At 42.2% G+C, this 19086-nt stretch overlaps 2 protein-coding genes across 2 annotated transcripts; both read left to right on the top strand.

Annotated features, from left to right (window-relative positions):
• Positions 1-2570: 2570 nt before the first annotated feature.
• grhl3 (grainyhead-like transcription factor 3) lies at positions 2571-10809 on the top strand. Its single transcript, XM_085766994.1, has 15 exons — positions 2571-2723; positions 4189-4363; positions 4477-4538; positions 5304-5559; positions 5652-5891; positions 6495-6606; positions 6740-6834; positions 7311-7469; positions 7590-7665; positions 7765-7889; positions 8770-8795; positions 8911-8996; positions 9095-9180; positions 9362-9426; positions 10657-10809. The coding sequence occupies exons 1-15, from the start codon at positions 2707-2709 to the stop codon at positions 10772-10774; spliced, it is 1698 nt and encodes a 565-aa protein (XP_085623120.1). The 5' UTR covers positions 2571-2706; the 3' UTR covers positions 10775-10809.
• A 3979-nt stretch (positions 10810-14788) lies between these two features.
• On the top strand, positions 14789-15535 carry cldn23l (claudin 23-like). The gene has a single exon (XM_085767902.1). The coding sequence runs from the start codon at positions 14789-14791 to the stop codon at positions 15533-15535; it is 747 nt and encodes a 248-aa protein (XP_085624028.1).
• Positions 15536-19086: the final 3551 nt, after the last annotated feature.

The raw sequence follows: 19086 nt of genomic DNA, 5'->3' as shown, positions 1-19086 counted from the left end.
GCGAGTCCCCTCTCAGCAGCACTGGTGCGTATAGCCAGTGCTGACGTCTGTTTGTACGCTGCCATGCATGGGTTCAGGCGCACACGAACACACACACACACACAACACACCAAAGCTGCAGGACAGTTGAGTCTTGGTTTCTTACTCCATTTGTGTGTTGCAAGGCGTGAAAGGCAGTCGTTTGAAGATCTGGTGACATCCATCCATCTTCCGTTTCCCCATCTTACCTACTTTATCAGTTTGGGCCAGAGGTCTCTATGGGGCCATGGACACTTTTACTCAATTAGACATGAAAGTACGACACCAAACAAAAGACTTTGAGGATGTTTGATTGAACTACTGCTATCAAAGCGGTATCTTTTCTTAATGGAGGCGATTATAAATGTTTTTTAAAATACATTTTGGAAATCAGGAAGCACACAGGAGAAGTCTTGACCTCTTTATAATACTATAGATTTAATGAAATACATCTGAGATCACTTCAAATATTAAAATTTGTCACAAAAAAGTAGAAAAAGCAGCAAAGTAAAAAACGAACTAACTTATACATCAATGTTTTCTTAATTTAGAGCTTGCATCTTCTGTTACACAATACAAGAGTTAAGCAAGTAAGAACAATCATACAGCAGTTGCCCTTTATTATCATTGGACGTTTTACATTTTAGAGCAATCATTATGTTTTTGTGTTCAACAATAACACAGATGTCCCAAGTGTCTGAGGGGATTTAGTGTAAGTATAGCTGCTGTTCAGATGTGGGCGTGATTTCGTTGAATCTGGTTGAACTTCCGAGAGAGAAACACAGTCAGAGAGGAGGGAGTCAAGTGGGGATTAAAGGGTTTAGTATTTTGATGTGTTAATTTCACAGCGCTAATGAGGCAGTGATAGAAAATATAAGGGGTGAGAGAGAGAGATGAAACTATAGGCGAGAGAAGCCCTTCACACCCTCAACAAGCTGATGAAAAGTGAAAGAGAGGCTCATGTCACAGCCATCCTCCTCTTCCTCTGTGTCTCTACAGTTCAGACAGTACATGGCACAACATTTACAATCTGGGAAAATGAAGCCATGAGACGAACCAGTATTAATCAGCTGCATTTGAGAAGCTGTAGAAGATGTAGCTCAAGTTGTTTAAAGTTTAATTGGCCTTTTCATTTATACGATGGAATGACGTGAAGGTGTGTCCTACACAGAAATATTCTTTCTTTCTCTTTTGCCTCTGAATCAAAGCCAATTTGCCCTCGGGAATTTGTGCATGCATGTGTGTGTGGTGTGTGTGAGGCTATGGGCAAGCTGCACAGCACGCACTTGTGTGTTACCACGCCAGATTCCCTCAGGTGTCAGCCGCAAGAGGTGTTCACAAACACAACACAGATAAACAGCCACATACAATTATACACACGCACATTACTCTCTCTCTCTCTCTCTCTCTCTCTTGCTCTTTCACTTTGCGTGTGTGTGTAACTGTGTGAGTGTTCAAGTATGTGGGTGGAAGATTATATCCCTGATTGACATTAAGACAGGGATCGCTGCTCTCGGGTGTTATTTAATTTGATGTTTTCTTTTTAACCAATCATACTGAAGTGTTATTGGTAGAAGGTCAGTAAATGCATTAACTTAAGTTTTGTTCTGCTTTACAATGTTGAGATCCTTGTATTCCTATATGGATTTTAACTCCACTCCACTTTGTTTCACAGGAAGATACACACTAACATAGAGATACATATAGATAGTCTTTATTACGGTCTCAGGTCCATCATAAATAAAAAGAGACAATACAAAAACATATAGTTACTTACACATAACAAACAATCATATAATTTAATGAAATTAGATTTTTATACAACGCTAAATTAAATAGGATTAATTCCAGCCTCAAATTGCCTGCATAATGTCTGTGCAGTGTCCCTGCACAATGAGCATTTTAATACTTTTAATACTTTAATATGTTTGTGTTTAACAAATGTTTGATATAATGCGAAACCATAATATGCACAATTCAAAATGTAATAAATCAATCAATATGTTTCATGGATATTTTTTTAAATCTTGCAACTTTCCCACTTTAATTTGCATGTCTTTTTACATTGAGCTTCCCTTAATATCACCTTCCCCATCAGCAATTTTAACCACAACAGTGACACATCCATCTTTGCATCCATGATCCCTGGAAAGTAAAAGGACCAAAACCAATGTATGTCATGGAAATTCAGGGGGAGAGTGTAAAATGATACTGAAAACTATTTACATGTTAAAGCTGAGTTCCAGGCATCCCCTGCTTTTCTCAGACTCATTACTAAACTGTTCACACCTCTGGGATCCCCAATCTCACTCTTTTATCCAGTGCAATAATGAGATTCAAAACATTCCTGCCTTTGATTGTCTTGCAAAGTGCTCCCCTTTTACTGCACACACTCATACACATGTAAGGAAGTTTCTCTCCAGCCCAGAAAGAGTTAATAATCCTACACCTGTCCTATCAGACACCTGTTTCACAGCTCTGAGCCAATCAGGAGAGAGAGGGAGAAACTGTGCCGGAATGAAATAAATCTGGGGCCCGTTCAGAGGAGAATCACAACACTTGACTCATCTGTGTGTGTCACTGCTCTGCTCGACTGATAGACTAACACACAGAGAGACACACAACTCCAGAGAAACAGAGAAGAATTGGAATTAAAGGAATCTATTCCAGCTGACTTGGACTGGAGACATGACCAAAGACACTGAGTAAGTCTTATGAGGAATTTATATTTTATCTGTTTTGATCTAAAACTGTGCTTCATCAAGATTTGAATCCACATTTTCGGTTCATCAGCTAAGCTAAAAACATTTTGATTTAAACTTTATAAATGTTATATGTTATACTCCAGTCTGGGGAGATGGAAACCCCCCCTTTTGTTTCTATTTGCAATGGGACCCCCATGTGAAAGATCCCTGTTTTAAGAAGGGGGTGTTTTGCAGGGGGAAACTGATATGGATAATTTTAACACACACACACAAACACGAGTCTGGGGTTGTGGCAGGTCTGTTTCAGCTTGTGTTGTCACTCACCTAGGGGCCACAGAGCACAAAAGCAGACCGGGAAATAGGAATCTCCTCTTGAGGTGTTGGACGGAGACAGAATGCAATGGCAGCATGTAATGCATTGAATTACATAATGGTGAAACCTTAGACACAAGCCCCCCCCAAATCCCCCGTGTCTGTGTAAAAACATCTTCACTTTTACTGGTTTTAGTGGGAAATGGAGAGTGACTAATGGAGTCCTTTTTGTAGTTTTTTTTTTGGTTGAGGCTGCTGAGTGTGAGAGGAAGAGACAGGTGCATCTTAGAACAGGTGTATGGGTTTTAGATTATGTTATGCAGCTGAAATATCACAACTTTTGCACCAAAACAAAAGTTAAAATGTACAGTCTTCCATGTTCAGATGCTGCGTTTTTAGTTTTCCAGGCGCTGTGACAATATGCATTCAGTACCTTTCTTTAATCCTGGTGAGGAATCCTTAGATTTCTCTCTTTAAACTTTGCTTGTGAACACCTGTGCCCTGAGCCTCCTGTCAGCACATTTAATTAACTGTTTAACCAGAGTAAACTCACTATTTGTTCATCAGCTACTTCAGACAAAGTCAGAGGGGTTTATCCCAGTGGACAGGATATTTACAATCTAATGCCACTGCGAGACTCTCCAAACAAATCCAATCCTCACAATCCAAGCCTTTTTTTCTCTTTACAAGTGATATTGTAAACCAGAGCCAACCTCTGAGACGGTGGTGGGTTTCTATTTACTTAGTAAGAAAATCTTGTCATGTCTTTTAAGATCCATGCAAATAAGACAGCTTATTCAGGAATGTAGCTTCTTTTTGTCTTTCACAATACTGCAAACCACCAAACACTAGATATGTGTATGTGCCTGTGTGTATGCGGTGTTGGTGGGTGGCTCTTGGCTTTTTAAACTTTTTCTGACACTTGTGCTCCTGAGGGATGTTACTCAGCTTTGTGGTTTTGCAATCGAAACCCTTCCTGCTCAGGGGCAAGTATGTACAGTGCTCCGAGGCTCAGGTACCACGGCTAGACTTCAGCTATCTCGTGCTTTGTCAAAAAAAAAAGCATAAACATAAATAGTGAATGTATATAATTCTACATTTTTAAAAATGAGTATTTATTAATTTTTCTTTTAATCTCTTCCCCTCTCCGCAGGACTCTGGGACTGGTTATTCAGAGTGAGAACTTTAACTATAACCATTACACAAACTACATAATGGACTCCTGGTCCTACATGGAGAACCCTGTCGCCGAACAGAACCACTCCAAACCCAGACTCCACCCAGGAGACGACCTGGCAGCATTGACCATGCTTTATGAACAGTGCAAGGTAAAGACTTCAGTGCCAATGGCAAAAACAAAGTGAATTATTACAGGGGGTTTAAATAAGATTATTTTGGTTTTGAACGCTTCTTGATTTTGTCTGTTTTTTCATGTTTTCAGAACCAGAAAGACCAGAAGGCTGGTGCCTGCAACCGTGGCACTAACATCTACAAAACAGAAAGGTAAGAGTTCATAGACACCCTCTGCATCTGTTTTTTTTTTTATTTTTTACCAAAAACAGTGAACAAAAAATATCAAATTAAAAAATGATAGCGTGATCTGCAGTTGTTTCTAGGAGCAGCTTCCGTTTATCCTCTGTTATCACCAAATGAAGCATATTAGAGAGTGTCAATAACACAGAAAGAGAAAGGCAGGGCTGTGGGAGGTCATAAACAGGTGAGTGGGTAATCCCCAAGTCAAACAGAGTCAGGAGGATTATTGTCCACCTCTCTAGCCCGTCCATCCATCCATCTATCCTCCCTCTATCATCATCTCTGACTTGCTTAAAGAGTTTCACAACAGGCGGACAGTTGTTTTCCTTTACTGAGCTCCCTATTACTACTTCTTAGGTGGGTGAGAAATGGCCATTGTTGGGGTGCAGTGTTGTCCCCTCAAACAGAGAAACTCAAACACACAAGAAAAAAAAGATGGATTAAGAAACAAATAGTTCCCACCCAGACTCAGACCCTGTCTTTCTGCGAGCTCACCTCGCAGTAGCTGTGTGTGCTGAGGGCTGAAGTGCTTTTACTGACTGTCGTATGTTTGCACAGGCTGTCTGCAGGCTTCTGTAATGTTTAAGACATGCTACAGTCGGCCACCGTCAGGCTGCTTGTTCCCTTGCTGTGTTGATGGTATTATTACCGAGTCATGCTGACCTGACAAAGGTGGCTCTCTCCTTCCCTACTTCCTCTTTTTCACTGTTTCGTTTTTCCATCTCACCCTGACAGGACTCCAACCAACACCAGTGAGCTGGTTTCGTTAGAGGCATCTGCCAACTTCATGAAGATTCTCTCTGAGGGCATTCCCACAAGCCATGCCCAGGAAGTTTTGGGATCAAAGCAGCAGACCTCCATGCCCCTCTCTGTTCACGCAGATAACTACACCACACTGACCAGTGTGGTGACAGAACCTTATGACAAACAGGAGCTCAACAACATCTTTGAGATGCTGCAGACCGGTACTTTCCCAGATCCCAGCAGCGAGGTAAGCACTGTGGAAAAAAAATGGAATATCTGTCAATCTTTGGGCCTCTCCCATCTTTCATTTCTTAATACCTTTTCTTGTTTGGGTGTTAGACTCTTCCCTACAGCGATCCCTTCCCTGATAATCACTCCAGCCCTGACTACTCTGGCTCCTACACCGCGTCCCCAGCAGAGAGATTCAGGAGTGAGTTCCAGTTCTCCCTAGGATCTCCCCCAGCTGCCCCGTACAAGTCCAGCGAGCTGCCCATGGTCTACCTGAACAAGGGACAGTTCTACCCCATCACTCTCCAGGGAGTGGACAGCAGCGCTGGCATCACTGCCACCAAAGTCAAGGTGAGTCATGGTGACACATTATCAGCAGGAAAAGGTTTAAAAACATTTCCAAGTAGCAACCCTTCCTTCAGGCTTTTTATTACAAGGCCACGCTCATTAATACATACATTTCTGTGTGTGCCACTGAGCCATCCCTTTCCAAATAACTGTCCCTCCCTTGAAGCCAGCTCCTCTGTTGATTAATCCCATGCTGACACCCTGCACACTGGGCTGGTAGCATTGAAATTACAGTGTCGTGCCCTGTGTAATTTATTCATATGGTGGTGTAACGAGGTTAGAGTGCAGCCCAGAATGGAAAGAAAGAGGAGTGGACAAGGAACGAGAGAAGGTGTGGTGTGATTTTAAAAACATAGGCGACAACCCTTTTCTTTGTCAAGAGCAAGCGGCGGATAAGAATATACACAAACACACGCCAGCTCACTGCAAATAAGTGATGACAGTGTGAGGAGAAAAGGGGGATTTGGAGTGATGAATGAAACTTGGCGGTTTTTAGAAGAGAATGGGTCATTCTTAGGGATGTGAACAGGTGAAAAGAGCCACATTCAGTTTGACAAACGCACCTAATTCTCTGCCTTTCTGTCAATCTTTCTTTCTCCACTCCAGACTGTAGTGATGGCTGTATTCGAGAACGACAAGAGCCCTGAAATGCAGCTCCGTTTTTGGAATCACTGGCATGCGCGACAGCCAACCGTCAAGCAGAGGGTCATTGACATTGGTATGTTCATCTCACATGAAAACGCACGTACACCTGCACAGACCCTAATAACATTCCCTTAGTCTTCTGTTCATGTGTCACGTAAGAGAATAAACCGCTCATTCTTATCCTAAAATATTTCTTTCTTTTATAGCGGACTACAAAGAAGTGTTCAACGGCATTAGCAACATAGAGGAAGTGGCTTTCAATGCTCTCTCTTTTGTGTGGAACCCCAATGAAGAAGCCAAGGTAAGCGGATCTCACTATCAAACGCAGTGATTGACAAAGCAGGCCGAGCCTCTGAAGTGAGAAGTCACAGAACAGGTGGAATATTTAGAGGAAAAGGAGAGGAAAGGTATAGAAGAAGGAAGGTGGGGAGAGAAGGAGTGGCTGAGGAGGGAGGGGAGGAATCCCAGATATGTGTTTGGCCCCTAAGGCTCCTTTCACCACAGCGAGAGGCAAGAGCCTTGACGGCTTAAGCAAGCTTCTCTGTGGCCCAAAGGCGTTGGGGTGGGGCCACCAAACCTGCTGGAAGCAGCAGGACAGGGAAGTGTTTGCAGAAAATAGAGAGGACGGAGAGATCGAGGAGAAGATAGAGAGGCTTAAAATGTGTGTGAAAGAGAAATAAACATGGATGTGTCAAAAAGGACAGCAAGAACGACATGTGTTATCAACTTATCTACATGATCTAATGTCAACATAACGCCCCCTTTCTAATTTTCAAGGTTTACATTGGCATCAACTCCCTGAGCACAGACTTCTCCTCTCAGAAGGGGGTGAAAGGCCTACCCCTCAACCTGCAGATTGACACTTACGACTTCAGCTCAGGAAGCAACCAGCTCCTGCACAGAGCTGCCTGCCAGGTCAAGATCTTCTGTGATAAGGTATGTCGCCAGTGTCACTTCACTTCACTTCATTTGCTTGTTTAGTACATGAATAAATTCTGGCACTCACTGAGTTAAAATCACTATTGTAACAATGCAAATGTGTTTGTGTGTCCTTAGGGTGCTGAGAGGAAGATGCGTGATGAGGAGAGGAAGAGAAGCAAGAGGAGGGGAAAGAATGCTAATGATGCTAACGGTGAGTGTTGCAAATGAACACTTAAAAAAAACCAACAACTATACACTATACACTATAAAACTGTTGTCTAAAATATGGCCACCCCTGCTTTATTTCCAGCCAGCAAGTCTGTAGTGAGCAGCTCCATGGGCAGTGAATGCACCCTCTTCCAGACCATGGAAGACCACATCACCCAGCCAGTTCTCTTCATTCCAGAGACACACCTTTCCAGCTTACAGCGCATGGTAGGTCCCCACTTCACTATACTTTTGTTATTTTTCCTCTCCCTTCCTTCTGTGCTGGGTGTTTCAGACCCTGCACCCTCTGCAGCCCTCATATCCCTGCAGGGCAATAACACAGGCACGAGAGAGTTTGGGAAAGCACTGTGGGAAAGTATGTAGTGGGAAAAGTGGGCTGGGAAAAGAAGGAGGGGACGGTGTCAGCGAAAGTGAGGTGAAGCATTGACCTGACATCAGATGAGCTAATTGGAGTCGAAACCAGGCACCGGTGCAAGCTGCTACAGCTGCCGACAGTGAGATCTAAGCCATAGGGGCTTACACAAAAACACACACACACCTGGTGTGGCGGCGCTCAGGCACACAGACACCGGACATTTAGCGTGCACCACCCTCATATTCTCTGTTTCTATCACTCACACTCTTACAACAACAGTAAGGGGAGTGTGCTGTTCAGACAGGCCAGTTTTCCCACAGTGCGGAGTGTAGACGAATGTGTAGCGGAAAAGAGATGTTACAGACAGAAAGAAAGAAAGAGAGAAAGAGAGAAAGAGAGAATATGCCAAAACGAAACTAGCAGTTATGATATGACTTTACACTGCAGTGCCCCACTGTCTGTATTAAATAGCACAGGCAGAAAAATGCCTTGATTGGCTAGTGCGATAAAGTGCAGGATGGTCCTATCTGCATCTCCCCATCAGTGCCCATGCTTACGTGGCTCTGTTAGAGGTTATGGGAAACGCGGTCCTAAAGCAATGATAACATTCTTTTTTTCTGAAGGTGTTGTGTACAGATAATGACGGGAAGGGGGGAAGGGGGGGCATTAAGCAATGCCTTTATCAGTCAAGTTGTGTCTAATCAGATCTCTGGTTTCTCTCCGTCTCTCTAGGCCGCTCCCATGGACGAGACCGACAGGTAAGCATAGATAGTAAACAGTGTTAACAGCTGTCCATCACAATCATTTAGTTTCTTATAGACTCACAGTGGCTGCTTTTGTTTAACATGGATGTTTTTCTTTTGTGCTTGCCAGGAATTCTTTGAAGAGGCTGTATCCAGACAGAGAGCAAAGCAGCTCACCACCCAGTAAGCAAGCCCGCAAGGAAGACAACCAGAGAGGTAGATAGAAAATGAAAACACTGATACTAATAATCACCAGTAATCAGCCAATGAGCCTTTGTCATCTAATTTTTTTTTCTTTTTTGTCTTCCTTTTAGTTCTGTTGTATGTGAGAACGGCTGCAGAGGAGGTATTCGATGCGCTCATGCTCAACGCGCCAACACTGTCAGGCCTGCAGGAAGCTGTAAGTATCACACTTTGGATACTCAAAAACTAATTTTTCTGACCCTAATTCAACACATACTTTCTCACCATGCTCACATAGCATTAACTTTACCATATGTCATCTGTCAAATGTGTCAACTGTCTTTCAGCGGGAGTTGGCGCTAACTGTTATCTCATGTTCCTTTCCTTTCCTTACTCAGATTTCAGAAAAGTACGGTATGCAGAAAGATGCCATTGGGAAAATCTACAAAAAATGCAAGAGAGGGTGAGTTATCTTATTGTTTTTTTTTTTATAAATTCACTGTGGTCACACAACAGGCTTACCACACAAGATGAATTACTGTAAAGGTGTGTGTTTGAGACAGACCAACATTAATGCAGGGTTTAGGTTGTGTTTTTAATCTCATGCTCCTTTAAGGAAGCTCATGTTGATAGACCGGGTTGGTAACTTAGTTGGCTAGGCCTGCTGGAATGTGTTAATTGCAGTTCTTCCGAAAACAGAAAGACAGATGACTGAAGGAGGATAAAAACATTTCAAAAGTCCTCCAGATGCGTCATGGGGCGATTGTTGTGCTTATTTACTGTAGGCTTTCATAACCACATCTCATCTGAAAGAAAGATCAGGCTCAATAAAGGTTTCAGAGGCCTTCAGTTGCTAGCGAGGTTGTGCCATTAAATTGGGAGCGGCCACATTAATATCAACTGAACAAAAGGTCAGATGAGTTGTTAAGATTTGCACTTTAACTGCTCCAGATTTGCTATTGCAAAAAAAAAAGAAAAAGAACCTAGTTGTGTTCAATTTCCCTACAAGATATTAGGGCAAAGAGGTGGCGCTCCAGTGGTAATGAAAAGGTCATCTCTTCAAGATGGATGAAGAAGTGAGCTCTACATGCGTAATAATTACCATTATAAGTCAAGCGTTTAAAAAATGTCTTTGAGTCGTGTCTTAAGATGCTAGTAAACCCCCCAGACACAGGCTGCAGCACCTTTGGGTGATTTTCCTGCTCGTTTGCTGGCAGCTATGGCCGCAGGGTGAGCTGCTAAGCTAACAGGTTGGGTTACATTCTCCCTGCAGTTCCCTCCCTCCTCTTTTGCTCTTGTCTTCAATCAGCCACGTCCCTGCAGGCTGAATGTGTGAGGTTAGCTCAGACATTAAAGCTGTAAAGCCTTACAGGTTAGTGTTAGTGTTATTGTTGGAGAGGAGGAAGATTGTGACCTGATTTACTCCTACTGATGCCAGAGATATGCCACCACTATATTTTTTTCTTCCATAGGAACTTCTTTTAAGACAAATGACATGTTGTGGTGACAGGAAACCCGAATGAAAAGTAGAACACAACCCACTTTAGAGCCATCTTGTACGTTCTAGTTTTGAAGATTAATGCTTGGTTAACACACAAATGGTTTGTCCCACTTTCTGTATGCCTCTGAGAGATTTCTTTTCCCGCCATGATCACTGATGTAGCTTTTGTTTTTTTCTCTGTCTCTCCTCCAGGATTTTCGTCAACATGGACGACAACATCATCGAACATTACACCAACCAGTCGGCCTTCCTCATCGACATGTCCGAGGTGGTCTCCGGTCAGTTCCAGGTCACTCTCGTTGAAGTATGAGAACAGCTCAGCTGCCTGCTCAATTGAAGGATGAATTTTAAAAAAATCACAGCTGCCAGTTTAAAGCATCCATCAAAGCACTGCCCAGTCAGAGACAATTTAAGCTATGGACTGCCCAGTCCGAAGATACAGCTGGGTTGAAGAGACCACTCCAGTTTCTGTGATTTCAGATGAAAATGTTCAAGCTTTTCTTAATTTTTTTGTAAATACAACTAAACCCGATTATTATGGTTTTTGTTATTTGAATTTAATATTGTAACGTAAGAGCAATTATAATGAACAGTCTGTACATAGATATTGTAAATAGATTTAATATGACAGTGTTTATGAGCTAGCATGTTGCTATCAGTTTTCCACATATTGCTATGTATTTCAATTTTTTACAGTGCCCTGTACATGGTTTGTGTGCAGTGTGTATTTTCAGCATTATAAGAGGCTGGTATTCTTGCTGCTTTTAGTGTACTCATCATTTCTACTGCAAGATCCAATGGTGCATTTTCTTACCCACACCCTGCTGATGATGTTTTTCACTGCCAAAAGTGTCTTCCGCTCCTAATCCTTCCTCTAGGTTCCTGTTAGTATTACAGTATACGTTGGCCCAACTCTGGGTTGCATTCAGAACCAAAAGTCACACATTTCCACCCATAAAACCACATGAGAGTTAGTATTGGGTTGTCATTCAGCCCAAAGACTCTGGACATTTCCTGACTGTTACAGTGTAACCACAGGTTGTTGTTTTTTCTGGAAAAAGGACAAACTTCTAAAACCCTGAGGCTTGCCAGAGGACTTTCATATGTATGCGTGTGTTAAGCAGTTGCAGGAATTTTTTTTTTCCTTTATATTTTATGCATCATTTCAAAGGAAACATGTATCCCTGGAATATTTCATTCTTATATCATGGCAATTCTGGTTGTATTAGTCATGTCTTGCCTTCCCTTTTGTAAGAAAATAAAAAAAATGTAAAATATCTTCTGTGTATTTCCAGTCATTACTCTGAAAAGAGAGCCATTCAGCTTCTGCCAGGTTCAATTATCAATAGAGCAAACATGATAATGATGACATGCTTCCTGTGTGTGTGTATGGGCAAAATTATAATTAGCCTGTGCGAAGTGCAAATTGGAAATGTAGAAACAGCTGATTACACTGTTCTCTCCTAAAATCAAACACAAAAGCGTGAAATCCATCTACAATGAGGGAGGTTTGCTCTTATTTTCAGGGAGGAAGATGGGAATATGCAGATGAACAGACAGCCAAAATTGATCATGTTTTGTCTTAGTTTTGTTATTTCAGCAGCTCTTCGTGGCCCTACACTTGGCAGCACACGCTACCAGTGGTGTTTACACAGAAAAGCTCAGTGCTTCTCCCTATTTGGTGACACTGTCAGAGAAAGCAGACTGGCACTCTGTCCTAGATATAATCCAGACACACTAAAGCAAGTCTGAGAGAGAGGCACACACACACATACGCACACAGAAAGTGAGACAGAGATGCAGACGTTGGGGAAGCAGCAGAAAAAAAAGGCACAGACACAAGGACAAACACTAACAGAGACACAAAGACAGAGAAAATTAGAAGGCACAGATTAGAGGGGGAGATTGCTGAGGCAAAGACAGACGACAGGAGGAAGAGAGCGAGAATAATAAGGACGAGGTTGCACCATCTGCTGCCAGAGAGAGAAACATGTTAACCATGCAGACAGAAGCAGAGATGCAGACACCCATCTGTAGGGAGGTGCATACGACTCCTGCTGAATGGTAAGTGCCTGTGACTTCATGGGCCGTGTGTGTGTGTGTGTGTGTGTGTGGGTTTGCAGTTGCTCAAACTGTGCCTGTGTGAGACCGTACAGTATGTTTATCACATTCAAATCATGATTATTCTCTGGAGATGTTTCCATGCCTTTGCTCCAGATGGAAATAAATCAGGCATCTTTTGAAGTCACAGCTCTATAGTGTGTCAGTGCGGTGGCTGCGGAGGTGGCAGCTGCAGTGTCTGATAGGATCTGAAGGATTTTTCCTCTGATTAGCTCTGATTTAACCTGCTCTGAATGCTTTTCTAATTTTAGAAAAACACTCAGAGCAGCAACAAATAGAAGAAATATCACTGAGTAACAAGTGACACCTGTAGATAATACACTTTGAACCTGACTGAGGTGAGGCGACTGTCAAACCTCTTTAGTTCACTCCCCAACGCGAAGAAGTGATGACGCCCTGTGAGCCAGGTCGGGTCTCTGTCTCTGTCTCTGCCCTCCCATCTGTCATCTTCTCTCATTGCCGTCCTGTCAATAAAACATTCCCAGAGCAAAACAAACAGGAAATACTGCCATGTTTCCCATCAGCATGCCAGCACGCCATGTTTTTTTTAGACACTGATGACACAGGTGCACAAATCCACCCAACACTCAAATTTAAGTGTCAGACAATCCTCTGATGTTATCAGAATACACCTTTGATCACAGCTATAATTAGGTCCTGTTGTAATTTGACCTGATCATAGCTGAAATCAAAGGTGTTTTCCTCCACTTTTTTTATGTTGAGCAGCAACACTGCAGTAACAAATACTTCACCATGTGCCCTTGATTATTTTTAATACTCTATGTCTTTCTGTTGTAGCTTTTTGTCACCATTTGTAGCCATTATTTTTTTTAGAGCAAATGATCTTATAGTGGCAGCTGTTTGTAAACCTTCTCTGTATGGGCTTTTATTTTCATATTGTAAACAAGGATGAGTTGAATTTCAGGACCGACACACGGAGAAAAAAAACTTAAAAGCAGTTTATCATCCGGCTCATATTTCATCACGAGGTGTGCTATTGTTCTGTCTGCTATGGAAAACGAAGTCATATGAGGTAATGCTGGTTTTCCATACAGAGGTTATGTTAATTGCACCGCTGTGGGTGTTGACTGAGATGTATACTGATTGTGACATGCCAGTGTTTCTGGGTGTGAGTCACACACACACACACACACACACACACACACACACACACACACACACACACCGTCAAGCTGTCCTGTTCCCGTCCTCGAGGGCATCTTCGTCTGTCCTCCTTCGGCCTGGACTCACTCTGCATTCCTGCACCGGCCTGATGTTATTATTATAGCCCCAACTCAATTCCTCCAAGGTCATATCTAGCTGGTCATATCACCCACAGGCTTTTAAACAATAACAACAACAACAACACACACACACACACACACACACACGCATAAAATCACATGTGTGTTTCTACTATTTGTGCAAACACGATTTTGGTAAGGAGAGGTGCCTAACTAAGTCTTGTGATATGGTAAAGCCACACACACACCATGTCACACTAAGACTGGCCAGGTTATCGTATCCTAGCAACAGAGACAGGCATCGACCGTTCAGTCTTTTTTTTTTTTTTTTTCTGTCCAGCACCAGAGCAGTGAAGCCAAACCTCCCTCTGCTTTCTCCGGCTGCTCGAGCGTTCGTCTGCTGCACTTCAAATCTCTGTTTCCTCTCGTGTCTCTGTCCCTGTCTCTGTCTCGCTTTCCATCTTATCAGCCTGACATTCGCCACCTCCCTCTTTGACCGAGTCTCCCTCTTCACCTCAGTCATTCAGCATGAGGAGTCCCCAGGACAGAGGCAGGAGAGTTTCGAAGAAGAGGTAAGGGAAGAAAAAAAAATTTCATAGTTGTTTTTCACCTTATTGTTTGCTCATATAACCAAGGTTTGTTCTTATGAAAAAATACAAGTTCTGTGTTTCCATGCAGAGGAGATATTTTGTAGATTATGATGGGATTTGATCAGATTTTATTATCTTCATCAGCATCGCAGTCATGTTGTCTGTTTTTATTTTCAGAATAGTGCCGTGCTGCTCTCAGGGGTCCTGCCGCGGCATTGATGTATGATAATAATAAGCAGCAGCATCTGTGTCAGGAGGAGGAGCAGCCACTGTGTCCTCTTTCTATCTTTCTCTGAACACAGGTACTGGTCCGTTCTCTGAGGAAACAAATGAGCTGTGTGTCTTGAGAGTTATCCGGTGTTACCGCTGATGATGCACACTCCAGCCTCCATGGTGATGGGGATTGTCTTTGCCCCTCTGGGACTGGTCCTTGTCTTCACCGCAGCCATCACCCCTCAGTGGAGAGAGGGGCAGGCACGTTTAGGTATGCCGGTGACCGGGTCGCTCCTTCGGTCTGGAGTCAAAGGTCACGGGACGGGGTCGAGGTCAGCAGAGACTCTGCTCTTGTTGCGCTCTGATGGACTTTGGGAGAGCTGCTTGCAAGTGGAGCACTCAGAGCTGAAGCAGTGCTGGCCCGTAGCAGGTCCGTACCAGAGAGACCCACGAGTCCGCCTGGCACAAGGTTTGATCCTGACCTCCTTGTTCCTTTGTGGCACCGGGATTGTTCTGGCTTGTATTGGGGTCCGCTGCTGGACGGATCTCCCTCTGAGGGGCGTGGCAGCCACAGGTGGACTCCTGGTGGTCATGGCCGGGCTGATGAGTCTCACAGCCCTCGGGGTGTACACCCACAACCTTGAAAGACTGGGGATGGTGGATCCAAGGCAAGGGATCAACAACCACCGGTTCCCACACCTCAGCCTGCGTCCGGCCGGCTCGCTCTACTTCGGGTGGCTGGGCTCATGTCTGCAGGTGCTGGGAGGCGGCGCGCTGCTGTTCAGCTTCAAACGACCTACATGTCTGAGCTGCCCGTCCTGCCCAGAGCTGCCTGGCTGCCCTGCCTGCCGCTCATGTGCAGAGATCGAGCCAGACGTGGACGTATATGAGGTCACCTGTTAGAGGAACAAATCTGCACTGCAAAAACTCAAAATCTTACCAAGAATATTTGTCTTATTTCTAGTTAAAATGTAATTTCTAGTCAAAGCAAATCTAATTATACTAAAAATGAGACTCATCACATAAAAAGTAGCCTGTTTTTTAGACACTGTTTACTTCTTTCAAGCATATTTTCACTTGAAATAAGTAGAAAAATCTGATAGTGGAGCACGTTTTTCTTTCTTATTACAAGCACAAAAAACCTGCTGCAGATTTTTCTACTTATTTCAATTGAAAATTTGTTTGAAACAAGTGAAAACTGTCTAAAAACAAGTTCATTTTTAGGTGACGATGGAAAGATATTAGTTTTGATTAAAATTGAGACATTTTGACAAGAAATAAGACAAATATTCTTGGAAAGATTTTGTGTTTTTACAGTGTGGACATCAGCTAATAAATCTGCCACTAAATGAAACAAGTCAAATAAAAAAAAAATATTGCCTAAACTTTGCATGTATCTGATTTACAGACTCTAATGTCACATGTGGATGAAGCTGCCTCTTGACATATGCAGAAACCTAATGTAAAAAAACAAAGCAATGAAGATTGTTACAGATTCATTAAGCTCATCACGGTTGAAAAGAGCTCAAGTTCCTGCTGCCTTTAACTGCAACATGTAGTGAAACATGACTGAAGTGTCTCTCTGTGCTGCCTTTTACAATGTAGCCATGCCTTTGTACTGTTAGCAGGAAAAAATGACATAGTTTATGTCCGAACCAAACTGTGAAATATCATATTTGTGATAAATTACAAGAGCAGTTGTTTAGATTATGTTAGGGCTTCAAACACAGATGTATAAAAGAGCTAGTTTTAGATTTCGTGATATACATTTCCAGTGTCAAGTGAATTTCATTTGTACTATTTAAATTTAACTAAAATTTGTGTTATTAATTAATATAAAATTCCTGTTTTCCTTACAAATGTGGTTCTTTGGGGTTTCTCTTACAGCTGGTAATTTACAAGAGTTTCCTGCATAGAGATGTGCAGTCTGCTTTTTAACGTTTATAGGTTCAGTCACTGCAAGCTATGAGAAAGACCAGTTATAGAAGAGGTCAGACAATTGTTAACACATCCAGAGTAACCTGCTAATTCTTCAGCCTGTTTGTCGGAGTCAATCTTTGTATGATACCGTCACTGAGGAGCCTTCGTCTTATAAATGACATGACTGCCTCAATAACACAAACAGAGACAAGGGTGTTTTGTGTATTATTTGTTGTATAGTGTGTTGATACTTGTTGGTGCACTCTGCCTTGAAATAAAACATTTCAGTGATATCTTATTGTGCATTGAATCCTTCAGAGTAAAGACTAAGAGCAGATTTCTATTGATTAACTGCTTGTAATGGGAGTCAATGGAAAAAATGATTATATAAGATAATAAATAAATATTGAGCAAGTGTGCACTGACTGATGCTCCCCACCCACGTTCATTGTCAGGGTAATATCATACCTTGATAATTACACTGTGCGTGTGCATCTTTTGCGACACCTGAAAATGCTGGGGGGCTATTTATAGAACTGGACAGTCATTCAAATTCATTGTCTTCACACAAAGCTGAGAGACGGGGGGAGAATCGCAGCCAATGCACAACAGACAAGGCCACAGTGCTTGAACATACTGAATTATTAGTGTTAGCTTATGTGAACAGATGAGGACCTTGTGAGGAAATTAACAATTCAGTAGAAAACCACGTCACTAACTGAATGGAAATATCTAGTTGCAACAAGTGAATTTGTCAGACATAGGCTATTGTACAATGCTTAAATGGATTATTGTGCTGAAATAAAAAGTTTAGATTATAGCTGCTGCGCAGCGATGGGTCGGGTCCGGGCTATTTTTGGCAAGTTTAGGCAAGTTCTGAGCAACAAATAGGAGAATAGGAAGACAGGACAGTTAACCTTATAATGCTCATTTGCTTGAACCCACAATTTCTGGAACCAAACACTGTTGTCTATTGCACTGAATTAGCAAGTGGCAGTTCAACAGTGACTTCACAAATTGAGTAAGCCATTCGCTGTCCTGCAGGCAGATTTGAAACCACGTCTGTAAAAAAAAAAAAAAAAAAAAATCTGTTTCTGAGGTAAAATTCTGATTTGTTTTTGTCAAACATCATCTACCATGACTCTAAGATTTTGTACAAAGACTATCTGTTATATTGATGTAATATCCTTATGACCTTTGCTGGGGATTGAACCCACGTCGTCTGGCACTAAGAACCAGTGCCTAACTCACTGAGTTAATTGTCTGGAAATGAAATGAGGTCTGTGTCCTCTCAAATAGTCTCAGAATTGTCAGAAATTCTGTTATCTAAACAAAAATCTGATAATACATGGGATCTGGCATGGGGTTGTGTAAGGTTTGGTGAGGTTTGGTGAGTTTTCACCAATGGGAAGTATGATTTCCTTGGAAGTAGAAAGAAGAAGATGACACTGGACCTTTGTGCAAAATTTAGTGAGCTTTCGCCCATGGTCCGGTCCAAGCTATTTTTTTTTTTTTTTTAATTTAGAGGCTTGCTGTGATGTCACCATGAGGACATCTGGCACTTTGATGTGTCATTATCATCATCACCCTTGCTGGGTCTTGAACCCATATCCCCTCGCACGGCAAACCAGCTCTTAACTCACTGAGCTAATTATCTGGAAGTGAGACCTGGTGTGTGTCTTCTCAGATAGACTCAGGGAGTCAGTGCCCGGGCAGCTGTTGTAAAGGCAGATTTCGAAAATGGTCAAAATGTCACAAATTGTATTATCTAAACAAAAATCTGTTAATACATAAATTGCATCTAGACAACATGGAAATGTTGGTGATTTGTTTTTAATGATAAGTGTTCTGCTTCATAAGAGAAAATCTGATGTTTAAAAATGTCACTCTTACATTGACTGCAGTTGTTCCCATGAGAGCAGAATTGAAAATGTTCTCAAAAATTCAGCTTTTGAGATAAAATTCTGATATTTGCTAAACTTCATCAACCATGACTCCAGAATATTCTCTTTTTTTTCAGGAAGATTGAAAATGTATTTAGCAGGAATTGGATGGTATATGTTTACAGTACTGTTTACAGTCAAACGTTTTCATGCACTGTAGGCTCAATTTTTGATTAATCAAAAATCCGAGAAACAAGTTTTGTGGAGGACAGTCTGAAGATGCTCTGTAGCAAGTTTGGTGTCAATTGAGCAAAAATTGTGGGAGGAGATACATTTTAAAGGTTTTACAGTTATTGAAAAAAACAGAGTGATGGACTTCATAATTTGTAATGAGTTTAAGTGAACAAAGGTTTCAGCAGTATTGGGGCTACATTGTGGTGAAGTTTCAAAACTGTAGCATCTACCGTTGGTTTGGTAGGAATTTTTAAAGTTTTTAAATTTAAACGCTTATTGTGTGAGGGGGGGGCACATGTCCTTGGAGTTGAGTAAATCTGGCATGGGACTGGACCTTTGTGCAAAGTTTGGTGAGTTTTCGCCCATGGGAAGTAGGATTTCCTCGGAAGAAGAAAAAAGAAGAAAGAAGAAAGAAGA

Source organism: Trachurus japonicus, chromosome 22 (assembly GCF_045865225.1).
Source record: "Trachurus japonicus isolate A0001 chromosome 22, Traja_1.0".
Classification (NCBI taxonomy): Eukaryota; Metazoa; Chordata; class Actinopteri; order Carangiformes; family Carangidae; genus Trachurus; species Trachurus japonicus.
This window is presented reverse-complemented; position numbering and strand designations above follow the sequence as displayed.